Source organism: Prionailurus viverrinus, chromosome X, assembly GCF_022837055.1.
Source record: "Prionailurus viverrinus isolate Anna chromosome X, UM_Priviv_1.0, whole genome shotgun sequence".
Lineage (NCBI taxonomy): Eukaryota > Metazoa > Chordata > Mammalia > Carnivora > Felidae > Prionailurus > Prionailurus viverrinus.
Genome location: NC_062579.1, coordinates 49,589,455 through 49,604,859, shown reverse-complemented (window position 1 = coordinate 49,604,859; position 15,405 = coordinate 49,589,455). Strand labels below are relative to the sequence as shown.

General features: G+C 38.8%; 1 protein-coding gene across 7 annotated transcripts in view; it reads left to right on the top strand.

Moving 5' to 3' along the window:
- Positions 1 to 15,405, top strand: part of OPHN1 (oligophrenin 1) — a 608,271-nt gene that overhangs the window by 575,061 nt on the left and 17,805 nt on the right. For 4 of the 7 annotated variants that reach the window (XM_047844278.1, XM_047844279.1, XM_047844280.1 and 1 more), the window contains exon 22: positions 12,308 to 12,358. In XM_047844278.1, the coding sequence (XP_047700234.1) occupies positions 12,308 to 12,358 (51 nt within the window). Of the gene's footprint in view, positions 1 to 10,885; positions 11,052 to 12,307; positions 12,359 to 15,405 lie in introns of all 7 variants that reach the window. The other 3 variants (XM_047844283.1, XM_047844284.1, XM_047844282.1) reach the window with 1 other exon arrangement.

Here is a 15,405-nt window from a genome sequence, read left to right as displayed (position 1 = left end):
ACTTCAGCTCAGGTCATGATCTCATGGTTTGTGAGTTCAAGCCCCATGTCAGGCTCTGTGCTGACAGCTCAGATCCTGGAGCCTGCTTCAGGTTCTGTGTCCCCTCCTCTCTCTGTCCCTCCCATGCTCATGCTCTGTCTCTCTCTGTCTCTCAATAATAAATAAGCATTAAGAAAAAAATTTTTAAGTAAAAAAAACCAACTAAAAATTAAACAAAACAATACAAAAAATCAAATAAATGAGGCTGGATTCTGGATGTGTTTGGGTCTGGTTGTTGAAAAAATTGATAGATTAGAGAAAAAAGGAAAAGATAAAAAAAGGGTGGAGGAAGGGAAATGTTTGAAAGTTTGGAAAAATGAATGCAATAAATAGAATAAAATGAAATGATGGGAGTAAAATAGAACATAAAAAATTTCAAAAAAGTAAAAAAAATAAAAAAAATTTAAAGAAAATTTTTTAGTAAAAATGGAAAATAAAAATAAATTTTTTTCTTTCTGCATTCAAGAATAAAAAAGAAAAAAGAAAAAGAAAATCGAATAGATGTCCCAGCAAACAGAAACAAATATGATTTAATTACATCCGGTTTCCCCTAGAAGTCAAAAGTATGAAGCACTTTATAGTCCATAATCTAAGCAGGCGAAGACATTTGTGGTGTTTCTCAAGATAGTGGTGGACCAGTTGGGTGGGGTTTAGTGTAACAGCTCTGTTCTCCACTAGGTGGTGCTGCTTAGCTTAATGTGGTGGATTGTTGTGGCATGTGTAGGCGTGGCCACCCAGCTACCCAGTCTCTAGTATCGGAACTCTGTGCTCTCCCCACCCGGCAATCAAGAAGCTCTCTTTTGTCTCCAGCTTCCGTCCATTCCTCACTTCTACACTGTCCATGACCAAACTGTCAGGCTACCAGGCTGCACCTCCCTCCTGAGTTTTATTTCAGATGGGGCTGTGTTTCTCAACCCCTCACTTCTGAGGGACTGCAGCTTTGACCCTTTATGACTCTCTGGGAGAGGGTCTCGCTAAGCAGTGGCCGTGTCCCAGCCTGCCCTCAGGAATATTCACAAGACTGTGCCACTGCCTATGACCAGAGACTACAGCCAGGTGCCAGCCTTCCCCAGAAAAAGTACTTGTGATCATGTACCAGCAGCGTTTTAGGGATTATGGCAAATCACAACACACATCTGGTTCCAGGCTTCACCCTTAACCTCCTCTCTAACACCAATCAATGTGGCCATTCTCTGGGTTCTAGGACCTTTGACAGTGGGGAGGCCACACTGCCTCTACTAAATGTCCTCCCAACAGGGAAACATCCTCTCTGCGTGTGGCCTGAGGACCCTTTAGACCTTGCTCTCTGCTTCCAGGGATTTGCCCTTCCCACCAGAGCACCTCCAGGTATTGAGCTGCAGAGTTTCAGACTCTGTGCTCCCCCTGGTTATGGAATCTTCATAGAATTTAAACCCTCTCCTTTCTCTTTTCTCCCTTTTTTGCTCAGCCCCTGAAGCTGTTTTGACTCTTACTTTTCTCTGAAGCTGCTTTCGGGAGGAGGGAGTGCTTTTCTAATATTCTCCCCCTGTCTCCATCCTCTCTGCACAAGCAAAAACAACTCCCTGACCTCTGAGACTTCTCTGTCCCCCAGTTCACCTCTCTGCACCACATACCTGCTGAATTCTGTGGTTCAGGTTGTGCAGATTTTTGTGTTAATCCTAAAATCAGTTTTCTAGGTGTACAAGGTGGTTTAGCATTGATCTAGCTGCATTTCAGGGATGAGAGACTAAAAAAAAAAAAAAAAGCTTCCATGCTGTTCTGCCATCTTGTCCCCTCCTCTACCTTAACGTTTTATAGAAGAAAACTTGAAAGTATCAAGATGTCCTTTTAAAAAATTAATAAATATCAAGGTCTACTGACACAATTTTTATTACTCTTTTTTAAGCTTTTATTTAGCTTCCATTTATATAACATACAGTGTAATATTAGTTTCAAGTGTACAACTTAGTGATTCAACACTTATATATGATGCCCTGTGCTCATCAAAACAAGTACACTCCTTAATCTTCATCACCCATTTCACCCATCCCCCTACCTACCTCACATCCAGTAAAACCTCAAATTTGTTCTCAGGGTTAAGAGTCTGTATCTTTGTGTACCTCTCAATTTTCTTGCCACGATCACTTGTTTTGTTTCTTAAATTCCACGTATGAGTGATATCATATGGTATTTGTCTTTCTCTGACAGACTTATTTCACTTGGCAAAATAATCTGTAGCTCCATCCACATCATTGCAAATGGCAAGATTTCATTCTTTTTTATGACTAAGTAATATTTCATTATATATATATATATATATATATATATAAAACCTCTTTTTTTCCCAAATTTTTCTTTAAATTCCAATTAGTTAACATACAGTATGATATTAGTTTCAGGTGTACAATTTAGTGAATCAAAACTTAGATATGACACCCTGTGCTCATCATAACATATGCACTCATTAATCTCCATCACCTATCAAACACATTGCCACTCAATAACCGTCAGTTTGTTCTGTATAAATTAAGAGTCTGTTTCTTGCTTTTCCTCTCCTCCCCCCCACCATGTTCATTTGTTTTGTTTCTTAAATTCCATTTATGAGTGAAATAATATGGTTTTTGTCTCTGATTTATTTTACTTATCATAATACTCTCTACCTCCATCCACACTATTGCAAATTGCAAGATTTCATTCTTTCTTATTGATGAGTATTATGCCATTGTAATATATATATCCATTCCACATCTTCTTTATCCATTCATCAGGGTATGGACATTTGGGCTTTTTCCATAATTTGGCCATTTTCTTATGCTGCTATAAATATCAGGGTGAATGTATCCTTTCAAATTAGCATTTTTGTATAATTTGGGTAAATAACTAAGGGTGCAATTGCTACATAATCAGGCAGTTCTATTTATAATTTTTTTTAATTTAGTTTTAATTTTTTTAATGTTTATTTATTTTTGAGACAGAGAGAGACAGAGCATGAATGGGGGAGGGTCAGAGAGAGAGGGAGACACAGAATCTAAAGCAGGCTCCAGGCTCTGAGCTGCCAGCACAGAGCCCGATGCGGGGCTCGAACTCACAGACCATGAGATCATGACCTGAGCCAAAGTTGGAAGCTCAACCGACTGAGCCACCCAGGCTCAGCCCCTATTTATGAATTTTTAGGGAACCTCCATACCGTTCTCCAACATGGCTGCACCAGTTCTCATTTCCACCACAGGGCAAAAGTGTTCCCCTTTCCACATCCTCACCAACATATGTTGTTTCATGTGTCGTTAATTTTAGCCATTCTCACAGGTGTAAGGTGGTATCTCATCATGGTTTTGATTAGTCTTTCCATGATGATATGTGATATTGAACATCTTTTCATGCATATGTTGACCATATGGATGTCTTCTTTAGAAAAAAAAGTGTATTCATGTTTCTGTCCATTTATAACTGGATTCTTTGGTTTTTGGAGTGTTGAGTTTTATAAGTTCTTTATATATTTTGGATACTGACCTTTAATGAGATACATCATTTGCAAATATCTACTCCCATTCTGTAGATTGCCTTTTAGTTTTGATTGATTCTTTTGCTGTGCAGAAGCTTTTTATTTTGATGAAATCCCAATATATCATTTTTGCTTTTGTCTCCCTTGCCTCAGGAGACATATCTAGTAAGAAGTTGCTGTGGATGATGTCATAGGAGTCACTGCCTGTGTTCTTCTCTAGGATTTTGATGGTTTCCTGTCTCACATTTAGGTCTTTCATCCATTTTGAATTTATTTTTGTGTATGGTGTAATAAAGAGGACCAATTTCACTCTTTTTCATGTTGCTGTTCACTTTTCCCATTATCATTAAGAGACTGTCTTTTTTCCATTGGATATTATCTCCTGCTGTATCAAAGTTTAATCTACCATATAGTTGTGAGTTGATTTCTGGGTTTTCTATTCTGTTCTGTTGATCTATATGTCTATTTTTGTGCCAGTACCATAATGTCTTCATAACTACAGCTTTGTAATATAACTTGAAGTCTGGAATTGTCATGCCTCCAGTCTGCTTTTCTTTTTCAAGGTTTGCTTAGCTATTTGGGGTCTTTTGTGGTTCCATACAAATTTTAGGATTGTTTATTCTAGCTCTGTGAAAAATGCTGGTGGTATTTTGATAGGGATTGCATTAAATGTCTAGATTGCTTTGGGCAAAATAGACATTTTAACAATATTTGTTCTTCCAATCCATGAACATGGAATATTTTTTCATTTCTTTATATCATCTTCAATTTCTTTCATAAGTGTTTTATAGTTTTTGGATTACAGATATTTTACCTCTTTGGTTAGGTTTGTTCCTAGGTATCTTATGGTTTTGCAATTACAATTTGGATTATTCTTTTAATTTCTCTTTTCAGCTGTTTCATTATTGGTGTATAGAAATGTAACAGATTTCTGTACATTGATTTTGTATCCTGCATCTTTCCTGAATTTGTGTATAACATCTTGCAATATTTTGGTGGAATCTTTCAAGTTTTCTATATAGAGTTACATGTTATCTGCAAATAATGAACATTTTACTTTTTTTCTTGTCAATTTGGATGCTTTTGATTTCTTTTTATTGTCTGATTGCTGTGGCTAGGACTTGCCATACTGTGTTAAATAACAATGGTGAAATTGGGCATCCCTGTCTTCTTCCTGACCTTAGAGGGAAAGCTCTCAGTTCTTCCCCATTGAGGATGATATTAGCTTAGGTTTTTCATATATGGACTTTATTATGTTGAAGTATGATTCCTCTAACCCTACTTTGTTACAGGTTACTATCATGAATGAATGTTGTACTTGGTCAAATGCATTTTCTCCACCAATGAAAGGATCATATGATTCTTATACTATCTTTTATTAATATGGTATATCACATAGATTGATTGGCAAATATTGAAACACCCTTGAAGCCCAGAAATAAATCCCACTTGATTATGGTGAATGTACTGTTTGATTCAGTTTGCTAGTATTTTATTGAGACTTTCTGCCTACATGTTCATCAGGGATATTGGCCTATACTCTTTTTTGGTGCAGTCTTTATCTGGTTTTGGTATCAGGGTGATGCTAGCCTCATACAATGAATTTGGAAGTTTACCTTCCTTTTCTATTTTTTGGAATAGTTTGAGAAGAATGGGTATTAACTCCTCATTAAATATTTGGTAGAATTTACCATCTGGCTCTGGGCTTTTGTTTTTTGGGAGATTCTTTGATTACTGATTCAGTTTCTTTGCTGGTTTATCACTCTATTCAAGTTTTCTGTTTTCTTCCTGTTTCAGTTTTCATAGTTTATGTTTCTAGGAATTCATCCATTTTTCTAGGTTGTCCAATTTGTTGACATATATTTTTTTCATGATATTCCAATTGTATTTCTGTGGTGTTGGTTGTTGTTTTTCCTCTCCAATTTGTGACTTTATTTATTTGGGTTCTTTCTTTTTTGGTAAGTCTGGCTCTAGGTTTTTCATTTTATTATATTTTTTTAAACAACCAGTTCCTGCTTTCATTGATCTGTTCTATTAGGTTTCTTTGATTCTATATCATTTATTTCTGCTTTAGCCTTTATTATTTACTCCCTTCTGTTTGCTATAGGTTTTGTTTCTTGTTCTTTTTCTAATTCCTCTAGGTGTAAAGTTAAGCTGTTTATTTGAGATTTTTCTTGCCTCTTGAAGTGGACCTGTATTGCTATCTCTTTCCTTCTTAGGACTGCTTTTGCTGCATCAGAAAGGTTTTGGGCCATTGTGTTTTTATTTTCATTTGTTTCCATGTATTTTTTATATCTTCTTTGATTTCCTGGTTGATCCATTCATTGTTTAGTTTAACACTCATGTATATGCTGAAGTTTAAACAGCATGCTGTTTAACACTCATGTATATGTGGTCTTTCCAATATTTTTCTTATAGTTGACTTAAAGTTTCCTAGCGTTGTGTTCAGAAAATATGCATGATATGATCTCAATCTTTTGATACTTGGTGAGGCCTGAACTATGACCTGCAGAATGTCCCATATGCACTTCCAAAGAATGTGCATTCTGCTGTTTTAGAATGGCATGTTTTGAATATATCTGTTAAATCCATCTGATCCAGGGTGTCATTCAAAGCCATTATTTCCTTGTTGATTATCAGCTCAGATGATGTGTCCATTGATGTAAGTATGGGTGTTAAAGTCCTCTACTATTATTGTAGTAGTATCAACGAGTTCCTTTTTTGTTGTTGTTTTATATATCTGACTGTTCCATGTTGGGAGCATAAATATTTACAATCGTTAGATCTTCTTGTTGGATTATCCCCTTTATTATAATATAGTGCCTTTCTTCAGTCTTTGGTTTAACATCTACCTTGTCCAACATAAGTATTGCTACTCCAGCTTTCTTTTAACATGCATTTGCATGATAAAATTTTCTCCATCCCCTCACTTTCAATCTTAGGTGTCTTTTGGTCTAAAATGAGGCTCTTGTAGGAAGCATTTGCATGGGTCTTGGGGTTTTTTTTTAATTCATTCTTACACTCTGTTTTTTTTCTTGGCATGTTTGGTCCATTTACATTCAGAGTAATTATTGATAGATATGTATTTAGTGTGATTTCATTATTTGTTTTATTGTTGTTTCTGGAGATACTCTCTGTTCCTTTCTTGTCTTTGTCACTTTGGGTCTTTACTTTCCACCTGAAGAGTCCTCTTTAATACTAGCAATGCTGATTTGGTGGTCACAAACTCCTTTAGTTTTTGTTTGTCTGGGGAACTATTTAATTCTCCTTCAATTGTGTGTGATAGCCTTGCTGGATAGAGTATTCATGGCTACATGTTGTTCCCATTCAGCATTTTGAGTGAATCATGCCACTCCCTTCCGGCTTGCCAAGTTTCTGTTAGAAATCTTCACCTAGTCTTATGGGTCTTCCCTTGAAAGTTAGGAACTTCTTTTCTCTTGATGCTTTTAAGATTTTTTTAATTACTCTATTTTTCAAATTTAATTATAATATATCTTGGTGTTATCCAGCTTTTGTTGATTTTGATGAGACATCTCTGTGCCTCCTGGATCTGGATTTCTGTTTCGTTTCCTAGATTAGGGGAGTTTTTTTTTTTAATTTTTTTTTTCAACGTTTATTTATTTTTGGGACAGAGAGAGACAGAGCATGAACGGGGGAGGGGCAGAGAGAGAGGGAGACACAGAATCGGAAACAGGCTCCAGGCTCCGAGCCATCAGCCCAGAGCCCGACGCGGGGCTCGAACTCACAGACCGCGAGATCGTGACCTGGTTGAAGTCGGACGCTTAACTGACTGCGCCACCCAGGCGCCCCTTAGGGGAGTTTTAAGCTATGATTTCCTCAAATACATTTTCTGCCTGCTTCTCTCTCTTCTTCTTCTGTGACTCTTATAATGTAAATGTTATTACATTTGATGGAGTCACTGAGTTCCTTAATCTATTCTTGTGTTCCATAAATCTTCTTTCTCTCTTTTGTTCAGCTTCATTATCTTCCATTATTTTGTTCTTTATATTACTTATTCTTTACTCTACTTCTTCCAGCTTGTGTTTATTGCACAAGCATGTTTCCAATGTCAGTGTTGCATTTTTCGTTTCTGACTGATTATTTTTTAACTCTTTTATCTCTGTGGTAAGGGTCTCCCTGAAGTCTCCTATTCTTTCCTCCAGCTCAGCAAGTATCCTTATGATTGTTGCTTTAAATTTTCCATCAGGCATGTTACTTATATCTGTTTCATTTGGATCTGTGGCTTTGACCTTATCTTGTGGTTTAATTTGGGATAAATCCCTCCATCTTCACAGTTTTTTATAAGTCTCTGTCTTCTTTGCTGTGTTAGACAATCCAGTCATGTTTTCTGTTCCTGAGAGTAATGGCTTTGGGAAGAAGAGGTCATATACTATCCATGGCCTGAAGCATCAGGGAATGACTCTGGTATATGCTGAATGTTTTCTGTTGTGTTTTAAGTGCTCCATCATTCAGGCCAGTCCTCTGCAGACATTCTCCTTGCCTACATTGGTCAGTGTTTGGTCCCTGATCTTAATGTAGTGAGGTTTAACTAGGTGTGCTCTGGTCTCTTTGTGAAATGAGACATGATGCTACTTTCAATAGAAATGAAACCCTGCAGAATGCTCTGGCCAGGAGATGCAATGTGGACAGGGGTTTCTGCTGGTCCTCTAGGGAAGGGGCCCACTATGCTGTCAGTGATACAAGCTAGACCTAGAAGGACAGTACCTCCAGAGCACAGGGGTGAGGGACCTGGTGTAAGCAGCCTAGGAAGCTAGTGTTGGTGCTATGGTGCTTATTGCAGGTGGTTCTGTGTTTATGTTGAGGAGTGTGAGTAGGGAGAAATGGCACCAGCTATCTCCCTTGTCCTTGGAGAGGTACCTCCATGCATAATGTCTGTGAGGGAAGCACTCTGAGAAGATCAAATAATCTTCCCCTATATGTCCCAGGTGCTTTTCAGATAGCTGTTTCCACACTATCAGACTCTGGGATGTATACTGCCTTCTTTCCAGGAGCAGCGCAGTGCCTTCTGGGCTCTATCCCATCCAAGCTTGCTGACTTTTATAACTCCAGGCTTTAGGAATATGGTGTGGGCAGGGGTCTGCACTGGTCTTCTTGGTGAAGGGCCTACCAAGCTGGAATTGAGGCAGGTTTGATTGAGAATGTCAGTTGTTCCAGAGCACAAGAGTGTGGGACCTGGTTTAAGCAAGTTAGGCAGCTAGTGTAGGGCCAAGGTGCCCTCTGTAGTTGGCCCTGTGTTTGTACTGAGTGGCAGATGAGGGAAATGTTGATAGCCAGCTCCTCTGTCCTCAGAGAGGCATCTTGCTGAACTCTGACTCTCATGGAGGTACTCCAGGAAGAAGGAGTAATCTCCCCCTGTGTGCCCCAAGCATTCTTCAGATCACTTTTCCCATGCCATCTGCCCCTTGGTTGTTTGCCTGCCATCTCTCCAGAATTAGGGCAGTACACTCATGTCTGTATCATAGCCAAGCACACCAACATTTAACCCTCCCCCCCCCCAGTTGCAAGAACTCATAAAAATCAGCTCCTCTAATTTTCCCAGTCAATGGCTTTGGGGAAATGTTCTCCTTGTGCATTCCCCTGTGCTCTCCTCTCTCTCTCTTGCCTTTCTTCATGACCATGCCCCTTCCCCTCTGCAGCACCTGCCATCTATTTTTTTCTCACAAACCATGCCTCTGCACCTCTACCTTCCTCAATGTGGCTTCTTCTCTGCCTTTAGTTGTGGAGTTTGCTCTGTCAGTCTTCAGGTTGATTTCTGGGGTATTTAGAATGATTTGATAGTTATCTAGCTGTGTTTGAGGGATGAGATGAGCCTAGAGTCCTCCTATTCTAACGCCATCTTAGCTCCTCCATGATAACACCCTTAGTTGCACATGTGTCTATTTCCCTATAATGTTCTGCAGGCCATAAGTACTTTTAGTGTTTTTTTTTTACTTAATATTTTAATTTTAATTTTTAAAATTATTTTTTAAAGTTTATTTATTTTTGGTAGAGAGAGAGATAGGGAAGGAAAAACAGAGAGAGAAGGAGAAAGAGAATCCCAAACAGGTTCTGCACTGTCAACTCAGAGCCTGACGTGGGTCTCTAACTCACAAACCATGAGATCATGATCTGAGCTGAAATCAAGAGTCAGATGCTTAACCAACTGAGCCACCCAGGTGCCCCATTACTTAATATTATTTTAAATGCATGTATATTTTTTAACCTGCCCCAAATCTTTGTCAGTTCATGTGTAATATTTACTGGTTAAGTGCTTATAAAAATTGGTTTGCTTATTCTTTGTGCTGGGTCCGAGTATTTGCTATTAAGAAGCATGTTTTTGTTCTGATTGTTTTTCCTATTTTGGGGAGGGGTTAATTCCCTTGGGCTTATTCCCCAACGTGGATCAACTGGATCAATAAGTATAAACTATGCCTTATGTATGATTTTGCATCCACGTTTTCCAGAATTCTTTATGGCTATATAGACAGAATTAGCCTGGTGTACAGTGCTACCAGCAATGTGTAAGTGCATCCATGTCATAAACTCCTGCCAGAACCATTTCATAAATAATTATGTATATTTATTTTGTACTGACTGACCTGGAAACCAGAGACATAGAGGCAGGGAGGCAAGTTGGAATACTGCTACCATAGTCAAGGTCTAAGTAAAAAAGACCTGAGTTTTGGTAATTACAAAACTAACAGATTCAAATTCATTATAAAACATTGACTAAGTGCCTATTATGTACCAGGCCTGTACTAAATATATTAGTGCTTATTTTTTTAAGTTTATTTACTTTGAGACAGAAAGAGAGAGGAGCAATAACACATGCATATGAGTGGGGGACAGGCAGAGAGAGAATCCCAAGCAGGCTCCGCACTGTCAGTGCATAGCTGAACTGTGAGGTCATAACCTGAGCCGAAATCGAGAGTCAGATGCTTAACTGACTGAGCCACCCGGCACCCTAGTACCTAATTAATTTTTTTTTTTATCTCTGTAAGTTAAAGTATTATTGGTCTTCATTATATAGATTAGGAAACTAAGAATTATCAAATTGATGTAACATACCCTAGGTCACACAAATAGAAGTTCTAGAGCTGGGTTTCAAACATAGACTTTCTGAAGAATTAAGCTGCTGGAAGAATAAAAAGCAAAACAAAACAAAAACAAACAAAACAAAACCAAAATCAACCAACTAAAAAAAAAAAAGATAGAAAGAAAAGAAAACAAATGCATAGCTGTTAGTGACCAAAAGTAAGTGGGGGCCAAGGGAGGTAGCCAAGATAACTCCAATATTGGGTGCCTGTTCATGAATAGTGTTCCAGTTGGCTAACCACTCAAGTTCTTGGTGGTGTTCTCTTTCAGGAGACTCTGACAGTTTCAGCAAAGTGCGGCCTCTAGGAGAAAAGCCAACCATTGTCCGTCCTCCAGTGAGGCCTCCAGATCCTCCGTGCCGGGCAGCTACTCCCCAAAAGCCAGAACCAAAGCCAGATATTGTGGTTAGCAATGCAGGGGGAATCTCATCGTCTGTGTAAGTAGAGTTGTTCCTCATCCTTGACCTAAAGGTCATGTTAGGCCATCAGGAGTTCTTTCAGGATCACCATTATGATTATGAAGAGTATACAGTCTACAACCCCAGGGCTTAGGTCACTTAATAGTCTAGGGAAATGTCACAGACAAGCCCTGTTTGGCGTGTTGCACTCATCACTCAAGGCTGACAGATTTCACTAAAACTGCCCTGATCTCTGTAGGGTGATAAGATTACCTTCTGTTTTCATGTTCCCTTTGGAAATTTTTTTGTATTTTCTTGTTATTGCTACTGGTTTTTAAAGTAATTTAATGAACAGATTTATTTATTGTACTTGTGCCTTTAGGCTTTTTTTTTATATCAAGGGTATGATTTTTAAAAATCTTCCAAAATGGGGGCGCCTGGGTGGCTCAGTTGGCTGGGCGTCCGACTTCGGCTCAGGTCGTGATCTCGCAGTTTGTGAGTTCAAGCCCCATGTCAGGCTCTGTGCTGACAGCTCAGAGCCTGGAGCCTGCTTCGGATTCTGTGTCTTCCTGTCTCTATGCCCCTCCCCTGCTCATGCTCTGTCTCTCTCTATCTCAAAAATAAATAAAACATTTTTAAAAATCTTCCAAAATGTCTCAGATTCTCCAGAGAACCTCTTGCAAAGTAGGAACTGAGCTGATTTCTAGCAGTTTTTCCTGAGGTGGGACTGGAAGCCAAGGAACCAGGCATAGAGTGGCTAAGGTAGGAGCATAGCAGCTCTCACAGATCAGCCTTTCATGGCCACAGTTAGCCTGACTGGTCTCTCTTCAGCCAGTGCTTGGGATCCCTCTCATATACTGCCTCCTGTATTCCTTTTTCTCATGTCTCTTGTTTTCTATAATTGTAAAATGGGGGAAATAGGAAAAAGAAAGACTCTACCATGTTAATTAAGTAGCTAAGTGTATTTACAAAAATGGCAAAAATTTATACTTTGAAACCAAAGACTTGTTTCACTTATTTCTCACAAGAATAGCCTGAACCAACAACATACTCAGACCATTCTGAACCAAGGGAAAGCAAAGGGCATTAGGCATAGCCTTGCAGTAGCTTATGGTCTCTGAGTCATTTCACATTCTGATGCTTGGGTTTCTTCTCAGACCCAGGTCCTTTGCAAGCTAAGGCAGACCCTTCAATTGGTGCCCATCTGGTTTATAGTTTTTGTGTTGCTCATTGTCTATTGGTTCTCATATGTATTCCAGAGAAACTCATGGGACTTGATTGGCTTCTGTTTGCAGGGTGGCTTCCAGGACCAGGTTCTTTGAAACAGCTTCCCGAAAAACAGGAAGGTAAGACATATAAGTGACAGAAGAAGAACCAAGTTACTTTTTATTTAATGGATCGTGAGCATTTCATTTCCTCTCTTACATTCTGTTTTTCTGTTTCTCTGTAGCTGTCTCTGTCTCTCTGTCCCTTTCTCTCTCCTAGTTCTCTCTGTCTTCTCATCTCTCACCCTGTATATTTGTCTTTGTCTATATATATGTGTGTTTCTCTTTGTTACTCTATTTGTCTCTCTCACACTTTCTTTCTCTCTGTTTTTGTCATTCTCAGTCTCTTTCTCTCTTTGTGTTTTTCTACTTATATCTCTGTTTCTGTCTTTGTCTCTCTGTCTCCTATCTGTATATTTCACTCTTTTTCTGTCTTTCTCCATGTCTCTCTTTCTTTGCCTATCTCTGTATCTGTTGTGCCATTGAGTCTTTGGCACTGTTTTCTATTTCTTCTTCCTCCTCCTCCTCCTCCACCTCCTCCTCTTCTTTTCTTCTCTTTTCTTTTCTCTCTCTCTCTCTCTCTCTCTCTCTCTCTCAGACGCAGATATACAAACAGTACTCACATACTAAGTAACACTACAAAAAATATTACACTCAACGTAAGTCTTTTTTTTTGTTAGTTATTTAGACTCTATTATATTCTAAAAGAGCAGCTGATAGGAATACACATAATGTAACACTCTAACATAAGCAGCCTTAGAATAAGCAAACATTAGGTGGTATGATATAAATCACCTGGAAAAAATTGAGGGAACAAAAAACAAATAGATTTGCCTTCGACTCCAGACCCACTGAAACAGAATCTCCAGGAGTGGGGCCTGAGTATGTTTCTTTTTTCTCTTATCTTATCTTATCTTATCTTTCCTCTTTCTTCTCTTTTCTTCCTTTCCTTTCCTTTTACTTCCTTTCTTTCCTCTTTCTTTCTTTCTTTCTTTCTTTCTTTCTTTTCCTTCCTTCCTTCCTTCCTTCCTTCCTTCCAGTTTGTTTTTAAAACTTCTAAGATATTGATACAGATTGTCCAGAGTCTGGCATCTGAGACCCTTTAGGCTATAACATCTAGAGAAATGGCTGCATAGCCTTTAGGGACTCTTTTGTGAGCTTGCTCCATGTTGCTTATCAGAGAGTTTGAAATTGTGCTTCCTGATGGGTGATAAGAGTATAGCTTTTCTAGGTGGTCAGTTAAAAGAAAAATGTGCCAGCACTGGAGCTGGGGTATGCTTAACACTATCTAGTCAATGCTGTGAGACCTAACTCACCAGTACATGACCCTGCACAGCAAGTCACCCTAGTTCTGCTTGGCAGTCAGCCATTAGACCAGACCAAATTCTCCTTTGACAATAATTTACCATTTATTCTACCATAACAGATAAAAATGATGTTACAGTCCCAGATTTCTCTTCCAATACAATAAAATTTTTACCTAGGATGTTTTTAAAACAGGCTTAGTCAAATGTCCCTCTTGAAAAAAAAAATAAGAGAGAGAGACAGAGACAGAGAGACTCTTAATATAGCACCTGCCTGTGAGCAGGATCACATCCTATTTCCTTGGTGATTCTTCCTCCCTCCCTAGAATAAGCCATATGAGAAATAACTACCAAGGAAATGTAATGAAGTAAACTAGAATTAACAGAATGAAATGGGTACATCTAAATGAAAGCTTTTTTTACAGGGTACTTGAATGATTCAGTGGGTTAGGCATCCAACTTTGGCTCAGGTTGAGCATCCAACTTTGGCTCAGGTCATTATCTCAAGGTTCTTGGGTTCAAGTGCCACGTTGGGCTCTGTGCTGACAGCTCAGAGCCTGGAGTCTGCTTTGGATTCTGTGTCTCCCTCTCTCTCTGCCCCTTTTCTACTCACACTCTGCCTCTCTCACTCTCAAAAATAACATTAAAACATTTTTTTAAAGGAAAACTTTTTTAGAGGAAGTGATACCTAAGTTCGAGCTTAAAAGATGAGTAAAAATACACCAAAACATATAAAGAATTCATTGGTAGCCTTGGACAGGGAACCGAGACAATGAGAGAGAATTTGTAAGAGGCATGAACAAAGTCCAGTAGAATCTTGAAGGCAGGCCAGCTTCTAAAAGGAAATTATAGCCAAACTGATGTTGAAAGTATGGAAACATTGTCTGAGGTACTGTCACTACTGGCTGAGCTATGTCAGCTATGTCAGCTACTGCCCAGGGAATTCCTGGACCAACTTACAACATGAGAGGGCTGTAGCCAAACCAGGCATTTCAGGCTAGAGAACAACTCTACTTATCCTATGTTTAGGCTTCTGGAACCTAGATTTAATTCTGTACTTTACCTCCAGATACCATCTTGGCAGAGGTGTGGGCAACACCAAAATGGATACACCTATCCTCCAGTGTGTCATGAGCCATAGACACATACTCTGTATCCACAGGTTCCTCCCATTTAGTATCCACATAGAAAAAACAACACTTCTGTCTAGGCTCCCACCTTGTAACCCCCATTTGTATTAGTACATCTACATCAGTACCATCTATAGACATTGTTGAAAAGCTCTTCTCTCATCTCTGATGAAAATAATCATCTGTTTATCCTTTGTTTATCCTCCTTTTTGCTTCCCATTTGTACCCCTGACTGTAGCCTGACATTTGAATCACCTCACTTCCTCATTCATCTCCTTTCCATAACCAATAAAAAAATTAAATCTCAAATGACAGAAGTGGTTCATCAAGAAGAGAAGGGAGGGGAAGATAGTTCAGCAAGTCAGACAGCTTATGCAAGACAAGTTCAGTAAGTCATTAGTGTTACACTTTGGCTACAATGTGGGGGTGAGAAGAGGGAAACTTACTTGGAGGTGAGGCCAGAAAGATACTTTGGGGCCAGATTTTAAAGACCTTATGTGACATACAAAGGGTTTTTGTCTTTATACTATACTCTATGATGAGTCATGGAACTTTTAAACATGACAATGCATAGTCTGAGATGACTGAATTGTAAAAAAATCATTCTAGTAGTACTGAGAAAGATAGATGGGAGAGTAAAGACTGGAGATAGAGAGACTAATTAGGAAGATAATCATCATGGCAACAGTTAATG